We start from the raw sequence: 10,491 nt of genomic DNA, 5'->3' as shown, positions 1-10,491 counted from the left end.
AGAAAACATCTGGCGTCCTGATGAACTTTTTAAATTTCCAGCAAGCGGACAAAGAAATTTAAAGCTTCAATATTTGTGGCTACTTAAGTGGAACTGGTTGACTTATTCCAAATTACTTGATGGCGCATTTTGCAAATATTGTGTTTTGTTTTGTTTGAATTATGATGGTGTAGGTAGTCAGCCTTTAGGTAAGTTATCAAAAATTCCATTTTCAAACTGGAAAAAGGCAACAGACAAGTTTAATGAGCACCAGCAATGTGAATATCATAAAAGAGCAATTTTACTTTCCCAAAATCGTAAATCGGTTATGGAGAAAAAATAGAACCTATTAACATCGCCTTGAACTTATCATTAAGTCAACAAATTCTAGAAAATCGTTTAAGGTTAGCGCCCATATTAGAAACTATAATTTTTTGCGGCCGACAAGGTCTTGCACTTAAGGGGCACAGGGATTTCGGAAATTTTCAGTTGGAGGATCCTGACGAAAATGATGGAAATTTTCGAGCTCTTTTGGGTGGAGACGAAACACTTAAACATCATCTAGAAAATTCTTCAAAAAATGCAAGATACTTAAGTCCCACCATTCAGAATGAAGTGATAAATGTGTGCAATAAATTAATTGTTCAAAAGATTGTTTCGAAAATTACTTCTGTTAAATTGTTTTCTGTCTTAGCCGATGAAACTAGTGATATAGCTGGTATGGAGCAATTTTTCGTTATGTGTTCGCTACTATGATAACGACATAAAGAAAATAAGGGAGGATTTCCTACAGTTTGTAGGTGTAACTGATCTAACAGGCAAAGGACTTGCAAATGTTTTAATGGACACTCTAGCAAATTTACACATAGACGGTAATTTTATGATTGGTCAAGGATATGATGGAGCCGCTGCAATGAGTGGTCGACTTCATGGGGCGCAACAATATGTTCCTGAGAAATTTGATTTGACATAATTTCCAGTGCATCTCACAGTCTAAACCTAGCACTTTCTGATGCCTGCGAAGTACCAGCTGTGAGAAACTCTATGGGAATCATTAATAGCAAATACAACTTTTTTAACACACCAAAACGACAATCTTTGCTTGCAAATTCAATAGAGAAATTAACACCTAAAGCATCAGCATCTCGACTTAAACGATTGTGCGCAACCAGATGGATTGAGCGTCATGAGTCTGAGTCTGTCAACGTTTTTATACAACTTCAAAAAGCAACTGTTGATGCACTGGAAATTATGTCATCCTGGCACGATACAACTTTTTCAACAGCGGTTCAACTTTTAGGAGCAATTAGGAGTCTTGAGTTTCAAGTTTCTCTTAGAGTTATCTCAAAAATCTTTGCAATAACACTTCCTGTCAGCAGAATACTCCAAACAGAAAACTTTGATCTATCTGCGGCTCTAAAATTTACAGAAGATTCGAGTAGCCTACTGGTGAATATGCGGAAGGATGCTGAATCAGAATTTACTACCGTATTTAAGAAGTCAAAGACATTTGTGAGGACTTCGACATAGATATACTTATTCCACGTCGAGCTGGAAAACAAATTCAACGCTGCAATGTGATGGCAAATACGCCTGAAGAGTATTACAGAATAGCTGTATTTATTCCTTTCCTTGATTCGGTTATATGTCAAATAGGAGACAGATTGCTAAAACATAAATCTGTTTTGAGAGTTTTTATGTGTCTTTTACCCAATGACTCGGGTTTTACCAAAGCACAGGAAAAGAATGCCATTTCACTTATGCAAAAATATGAACGTTTGATTAACAGCAGTGTCATCGATGAAAGCATTGGAGAACTGAAACTGTGGTGGCGCCACATTATTACAAGTGGAAATGTACGCTCATCAAGCTTTTTTAATGTGTGACGTAAAAATATTTAAAAACGTACTTGCGAAATACTACTTGCGAGGATAGACTAAATGGATTGGCATTATTAAATATTCACCGACAAATTGAAATTTAGCAGATGAGATTCTTGATGAATTAGCCAAGAGTCCAAGAAGACTTGAACTACGATTGTAGGTAAGTAATGTTATAAATACTTTTTCTGTTTGCTGTGTTCTAGTATTGTTATTGCGTCTTCTGAATATATATATATATACACACACACACACACACACACACACACACATATATATATATATATATATATATATATATATATATATATATATATATATATATATATATATATATATATATATATATATATATATATATATATATATATATATATATATATCAGTGGCGTAGCGAGGTCGGGTGTCACCCGGTGCGGCACTTAATGGTGTCACCCCCTCCCCAGAGGCGTTGCGACCCTTCCCGGGGACAAACTTTCAAGTTTTCGATTTGCACCCACCCCCCACTCAAACTTTCGATTTTCACCCCCCCTCAAGTTTTTCTCTATATATTTTGCTATTTTTTGCCTTGGTGTCACCCCCCCCCCTCCCTAAATGGTGTCACCCGGTGCGGTCCGCACCCCCGCCCCCCCCCCTCGCTACGCCCCTGATATATATATATATATATATATATATATATATATATATATATATATATATATATATATATATATATATATATATATATATATATATAATGCTGGAAAAAAATGGAAACCCGCCCCATGAGACGATCCTGGCTACGCCACTGCCCCCACCGAATATTTCAAGTCCCCCCCCCCCCCCCCCCCCGGCTACGGAGAAAAAAAGTCTGGAAGAACACTACAACTACAAGATCTACTACGTAGGCCTATTTTAACTAAAGAGTTGCAAGTTTTAAAACCATTTTGTGCTGTATAATATTCCTTGCGAGTTTTTTAATGCAACTTAGTTGTAGCGCGCGAAAATGCGATTGGCCTAGATTTTGCAGACTTTAGAATCCCATAGTCCTAACTAGATTCTACCTCCCTTGTCTCGCTGGGATAACGTTTTTTGTGGATAGAGATCTATTTTAATCACACAGTCATGCCATTTTTTGGTAGATCTAATAGATCTAGATCTAAAAATCTCGATCTAGACGTCTATATTATCTATATTCGCTAGATCTAGAGTCTAGACTAGATCTAGAATCTAGAATAGATCTAGATCTAGATCTAGATCTAATCTAGATCTACTCTCAGACTCTGTCTGCTCCAAAACTTTATTCTACTCGATTGATCTAGATCTAGAATAATCTAGATTTCTAGATTCTAGACTAGATTCTAGATCTAGATCTAGAATCTTCCAGTTGTTTAGTTTAGTAGATCATATAAGTGTATATAGTATAGTATTATATAGATTTTACTATACTAGCCCTACAAACTAGATCTAGACTAGTAGATCTAGAATCTAGATCTACCTACATACATAATCTTGTTTACTGTTTTACTGGTACTGGTAAAGTAACTTAGTAAAGCAAAGTTCCTTTTTCAAACCTGACTATCCTAGGGGCAATTGAGATAGAGTTCATCCATTCCTGTGACCCCAGCATATGAAAAGATAGTGTAGTCAGTACTATGCCCAGCTGCCTTTACTTTCCGCAAAGTGAGTTCGGCACCCATTAGTCATTAGTCATGATTAGTGCTGGGTGGACTCAGGAACGTTCTACTGACAAACCTGGATTCGAACTTAAGACTTTCAGGTCTATCTCTCCACTGCTAGGCCATGCCGTCCCCACAGCAAAGAATAGGACATACATAAAGGCCTAAATTTAGCTTTATTTATAATTTATATTCTTTTATTCTTTGCAGCTCAAATTGTGGATAATGTTGGGATAGATTTTGTGTGCATGCACAATTTAATAATTACAAATCTTTGCCTGGATGATCGTAAGTTTTCTAGTTATTTATTACTATTCGTTAGCAATACATATGTAAGGTTAAATATTTTAATTTGTTTTTTATTTCATAATTTATATTTGAATTTTGTTTTTATTTTAGCTGAAGCAGCCAATGAAGGCTTTACCTCCTTGTTCATCGAACACGAGCAACAATCATTTCCATTATGCCACTTCAATGATAAGAATTTACAATTCAGCACCAAACTGAAGTTTGCAGAAGGAGAAAATTTGATTCTTTTTACAATGGGTCCAGGTATGAGATCAGTGTTTTAAAAAATTGCCTTTGTTATGAGTGTTTCTTCCTAATTTGATTGTTGATATAAATAATTTTCTATAAGCTATTGTCATAATTTCACATTTACTGTTTTCTTAGGAAAAATTAGTGTGACGGGGTATTATGAACAAAAAATAGATGAAGATGAAGAAACTGCTAATGTTGTTGGTATGTAAGACCAAGCCTCATTCTTTTCCTTATATTATATTGTTAACTGTTATCTTTTTACCCTTTATTGTCCAATGAACCCAATATGTGTATGTGGTATCGAAATATATACATACATACTATATTATACTATACATAGGGATCCAAAAATGATGTCACGCTTTTTTTTGATGATTTTTACCTTACCCCCTCCCCTCCGTCACACATCGTAGCAAAAAGCCAGACCCCCACCCCTAAAATGATGTCACACCTCAGCCTATAACCCCCCTCAAAATTGCAGTTGAATTTTTCTTAAAACATAGATATTTTTCCAAAATCTTGTCTGAACTCTGTCTATATAGAATATTTTAATCAATTCTGATTATAATTTATTAAAACAGTTTTCTAAAACCTGAAATAATGGCTAAAATTAGTTTCCTAACATGGCTTTTTTATAATGCAAAAGTGTGACGTCGCACCATCTGAACCCCCCCTCCCCTGATCACACACCCACCGTCACAAAATTACGGACCCCCCTCCCCCCTGAGTGTGACGCCATTTATGGACGACCCCATACTTACCATTATCACCTTGTGTAAATATAAATGTTTATATGTATATGTGTTTGTTTAAAAAATGTGGGGGATTTTTTTATACCATTGTCTGATGCTAGAATAGTCTTATTAAAAGGGGTGTTAGGTTACTGGTAATTAACTAATAAAACAAATGGCTTCCTAATGTTAATGCTAACCTTATCCCAATTCTCAACCCTTGTCCCTCATTTCTAAACCATAAAAGTAGTTTAGATAGCAATATTACTAACATTGAATAGGTATCTTCAATCATCCAAATAAAGCTAAGCTCAAACCAGTAACAATTTTTTATGATTCTAAAAATTAAACACAAATATGTTAAGATTTTAAAAATAATAAACAGATTATCACATCATTATACATAAAACAGAATGTTACATTCTAATTACAACAATTGAAAAGCCTTATGTTTAGTAGTAATGGGTACATCATTAGTGTAATCTTATCAATTAATAAATTCTAGAGCATACGAAATAAATAAAATTTGAATGCATCGTTATATAAACTTATTTATATCCAATTAAGACATAATAGAAACACTAAATATTAATCTAATCATAAACTTAACCTGAAACTCTGACAAAAAGTTGAGCTGTATTCCTTACTCGTAAACTAAGGCACTAAAAACTATCATAAATTATGATGGGATTGTGTACATATTATTTTGCACAACAGTGGACATTTCTGAAACATTCAACTGAATTAACAGTACACAAGGTTCCAGTATGCCACTTCCCTTATTGTACTTATAATTCACATACTTTCCCTCCCATTGTGGCACAATTAAAATACTGAATAATAATTTATCAAAACTGTATCTTAAATGTAAGAAATAGCCTTGGAAAACAGAATGTTGTCTGCACTAACTACATAAACTAATATGCACTGAACCCCACCTCATCCCTATAAATCCTCTTCACCCCATGGATTTCTTTTTCTTATAGTTTTACTTATACCCAAACTCCTGCCCAATATCTTCCAGCATGTTGAACAACTAAATAGCCAGTTTGTCTCAGAAAATGCACACAGAATGCACTAAATAATGACATTGTTTATCTGTGACTCTTTGTTTACACCTGCCATTAATTAAACATTACCAGGAGAGTGAAAGTAAAAAGCTGTTTTCTCTGTAATGATTTGACTTTGATGCTTATTATGTTTGTGTAATGAAGTTTGGCAGGTGATGTGTAAATTAAACTTTAGATTCAAGAAGTAGTGTAGGCCTTATGTATTGCTGCTTTGAGCATAGCTGTATGTATTGCTGTTTATTTAAAAAATGTAAACACACATACATACATGCTTCAGTTAACATTTAAATTTAGACATGGCTATAAATGGCTGGAGCAAAGCCCAGCCGATAATGGCTAGTATGTATGTAAATATATATATGTTATGTATATGCTGTTTATTTACTTTATATGAATAAAACCTTTTGCTGCTTTTGGCAATATAACTTCATATAAGTATAAGTAAAATAATTTAAGTCAAACTAATTAAAATGCTTTTAAAATTGAAATAACATTAAATTTAATTGTTTTTCTTGGTTTGATTTTATTTTAAAAAACAAATTATCAGAAAATCATTAATCTTTTTAGAATTAACCATAGAAAGCTTATTTAGTATAATTTAGTATCTTCCAGTACATTGCTTTTTGTTCAATAAATTTAAAAAAAAGATATCATTAAAATATATTGTCAATGAGCTTAACTGTACAAGTAGTAATGTTTTTTCTGCCCTAACAATAAAAGGTTAAGGATATTTGGTAAATATTTAATAGTTGATTTAAATCATTGTTTAACTCTTTTAAATATAAAATTATAAAGGAGACAGATTAGGGTATTTGATTTGTAGTTAAATTGTAATGTTTTTTCTTATTTTGTTATTATTACTATATATATCCATGCAATACAACCTCTAGATATATGTATAAAAAGCTTGATTTTCTGTTTTTTGCAGAGGAAGATGAGGAAGAAATAAGAAATAGCCATATCATTATTATGGACTGACCTCTTAACAAATGCATATCTGTATAAATAGTATAATGATAAAGTTAAAATTGTTAATAAAATACTCTTTAGTTGTATTAAAGCATCCGGGTTATCTATCTTTTTGTACTTTGTGATTGTCCATTTAATTAATCTAGTTGCTAATTGGACAGTGATAAGATCTTGCTAGAATGTTAACCTGGTATAGAGAAAATCTTTTAAAAATTTAGACGTGTTGGTATGAAGTAGATTTTAGCAAATCAGTCAACTATTTTCTTTCCTAACTTGTAAAAGTTAGACCAGGTAAAAGAAAATAAGCGATGCTTTAGGTACTGTCTGAGGCTTTAGGTACCTGGGCACCTTAGGGATGAAAAAAAGTAAAGTACCCTTTTGAACTTTATGGGGCGGTTGAAGTAGAGTACACTTATTCCAGTGACCTCAGCATATGAATGGATAATGTGGTCAGCACTATGCCACTTTTACATTCCCTTACGTGGGCCAGGTACCCATCAGAGTTGGATGGACTCCAGGACATTCTAATGGGCTTTAACCCGGGATTCAAACCCGAGACTATCAGGTTAGTAGCATATGCTCTACCATCTGACCACACCGTCTCATCACCTTATGGAAGGAGGTTTTTGTCACCCTCTTAATTTGTTCACTCCAGAGGCATGTCAGTACACAGAAGGGGAGGGGGGGGGGGGGGGCACAAGTGTACAAACTATATTCTACTTGTATCCTACAAGGTGAAAATACAGCTGCTGTCTAAAAAAAACATTTTATTATAATAATCAGTTACACTTGTTAGTCAAAGTTGATGTTAACTACTTGCTTGTCTAGAGCTGTCCCCACACTTACATATACCTCAGTTTGAAGGCTGGGAATTACAAGAAAACCCATTCAGACAAAAGTAAATGGTACAATTTGGAATAATTATTTTATTTTTTATTAACTTGAAGGGGGAGGGGGGATATGTGATGTTTGAACTGTCTACAATGATGATAGCTGTTGCTCTTAAACTTTTAAGTTTAAAGGATGCTCCTTGATGCCTTTGCATAAGTATCTTCTCGCTTCGATGTTCTAACAACTTAAGTATCTGTCTGCATTATTTTTTACTGCATTTGGTGGTGCTTGAAAAGTAGGCATAGACCATTTCAACCTTTCTCGCGTGGTTTGGATGTCTTTGTATCAGTGTAGAGCCTGCCTATGGCAAGTTGAAACAGCGACTGATGGTGATAGTAGTGATAGCATGGTTTTATTATGTTGACCAGTCTTGTTGACCATTGTGTGTGACAATACACAGTGTCTAACCAGTGTCCACTCTGCCTACACTATGATGTTGACCATCGTATGTGACACTACACAGTGTCTGACTAGTGTCCACTCTACCTACACTATGATGTTGACCATCAAATGTGACACTACACAGTGTCTAACCAGTGTCCACTCTGCCTACACTATGATGTTGACCATCACCTGTGTGACACTACACAGTGTCTAACCAGTGTCCACTCTGCCTACACTATGATGTTGACCATCAAATGTGACACTACACAGTGTCTAACCAGTGTCCACTCTGCCTACACTATGATGTTGACCATCAAATGTGACACTACACAGTGTCTAACCAGTGTCCACTCTGCCTACACTATGATGTTGACCATCAAATGTGTGACACTACACAGTGTCTAACCAGTGTCCACTCTACCTACACTATGATGTTGACCATCGTATGTGACACTACACAGTGTCTAACCAGTGTCCACTCTACCTACACTATGATGTTGACCATTGTGTGTGACACTACACAGTGTCTAACCAGTGTCCACTCTACCTACACTATGATGTTGACCATCACCTGTGTGACACTACACAGTGTCTAACCAGTGTCCACTCTGCCTACACTATGATGTTGACCATCAAATGTGACCCTACACAGTGTCTAACCAGTGTCCACTCTGCCTACACTATCATGTTGACCATCAAATGTGACACTACACAGTGTCTAACCAGTGTCCACTCTGCCTACACTATGATGTTGACCATCAAATGTGACACTACACAGTGTCTAACCAGTGTCCACTCTGCCTACACTATGATGTTGACCATCGTATGTGACACTACACAGTGTCTAACCAGTGTCCACTCTGCCTACACTATGATGTTGACCATCAAATGTGTGACACTACACAGTGTCTAACCAGTGTCCACTCTGCCTACACTATGATGTTGACCATCAAATGTGACACTACACAGTGTCTGACCAGTGTCCACTCTACCTACACTATGATGTTGACCATCGTATGTGACACTACACAGTGTCTAACCAGTGTCCACTCTGCCTACACTATGATGTTGACCATCAAATGTGACACTACACAGTGTCTAACCAGTGTCCACTCTACCTACACTATGATGTTGACCATCACCTGTGTGACACTACACAGTGTCTAACCAGTGTCCACCCTGCCTACACTATGATGTTGACCATTGTGTGTGACACTACACAGTGTCTAACCAGTGTCCACTCTGCCTACACTATGATGTTGACCATCAAATGTGACACTACACAGTGTCTAACCAGTGTCCACTCTGCCTACACTATGATGTTGACCATCGTATGTGACACTACACAGTGTCTGACCAGTGTCCACCCTGCCTACACTATGATGTTGACCATTGTGTGTGACACTACACAGTGTCTAACCAGTGTCCACTCTGCCTACACTATGATGTTGACCATCAAATGTGTGACACTACACAGTGTCTAACCAGTGTCCACTCTGCCTACACTATGATGTTGACCATCAAATGTGACACTACACAGTGCCTAACCAGTGTCCACTCTACCTACACTATGATGTTGACCATCACCTGTGTGACACTACACAGTGTCTAACCAGTGTCCACTCTGCCTACACTATGATGTTGACCATCAAATGTGACCCTACACAGTGTCTAACCAGTGTCCACTCTGCCTACACTATGATGTTGACCATCAAATGTGACCCTACACAGTGTCTAACCAGTGTCCACTCTGCCTACAATATGATGTTGACCATCGTATGTGACACTACACAGTGTCTAACCAGTGTCCACTCTACCTACACTATGATGTTGACCATCACCTGTGTGACACTACACAGTGTCTAACCAGTGTCCACTCTGCCTACACTATGATGTTGACCATCGTATGTGACACTACAAAGTGTCTGACCAGTGTCCACTCTATCTACACTATGATGTTGACCATCGTATGTGACACTACACAGTGTCTAACCAGTGTCCACCCTACCTACACTATGTTGACCATCGTCCATTCTCCATACACTGTGGCTAGTGTTAGCCCACCGTAGTTGTGTTTCTATCAGAGAGTCCACCCCCCCCCCTAAAGAGAAATTGAAAACAAATTCCCCCAGAACAAAATACCTGAAAGAAACCCAGGACTGTAGTTAGTGCTGGAGCTAGGATTGCGCCTCAGTAATCATTCAACATCTTTAACTGATCAGATTTCGATACATTTGTCCCGTAATGTGGTTAACACTTCTTAAACATGTCGAACGAAACCAATCAATACATAATATGATCGATAAACCGTTTGAAAAGAACGTATTGATCTAGGATTATTTTTGATGGGGATATCGGGTGGATTATCGACGATAAGATAAGCAACGGG

At 36.5% G+C, this 10,491-nt stretch overlaps 1 protein-coding gene across 1 annotated transcript; it reads left to right on the top strand.

Annotated features, from left to right (window-relative positions):
• Positions 1–3,719: 3,719 nt before the first annotated feature.
• On the top strand, positions 3,720–6,870 carry LOC131955656 (uncharacterized). Its single transcript, XM_059319848.1, has 4 exons — positions 3,720–3,805; positions 3,917–4,069; positions 4,190–4,258; positions 6,787–6,870. The coding sequence occupies exons 1-4, from the start codon at positions 3,766–3,768 to the stop codon at positions 6,834–6,836; spliced, it is 312 nt and encodes a 103-aa protein (XP_059175831.1). The 5' UTR covers positions 3,720–3,765; the 3' UTR covers positions 6,837–6,870.
• The last annotated feature ends 3,621 nt before the right edge of the window (positions 6,871–10,491 follow it).

The sequence above is a fragment of the Physella acuta genome, unplaced genomic scaffold (assembly GCF_028476545.2).
Source record: "Physella acuta isolate Inbredline_101_S28 unplaced genomic scaffold, ASM2847654v3 ptg001091l, whole genome shotgun sequence".
NCBI lineage: Eukaryota > Metazoa > Mollusca > Gastropoda > Physidae > Physella > Physella acuta.
The sequence above is the reverse complement of the archived record's forward strand: the minus strand, read 5'-3'. Positions and strand labels throughout refer to the sequence as shown.

Coding starts and splice junctions, on each gene's coding strand:
- LOC131955656 (XM_059319848.1), top strand. CDS start 3,766: ATGCACAATTTAATAATTACAAATCTTTGCCTGGATGATC. Junction 4,070..4,189: donor TCTTTTTACAATGGGTCCAG/GTATGAGATCAG, acceptor CTGTTTTCTTAG/GAAAAATTAGTGTGACGGGG. Junction 4,259..6,786: donor AGAAACTGCTAATGTTGTTG/GTATGTAAGACC, acceptor TGTTTTTTGCAG/AGGAAGATGAGGAAGAAATA.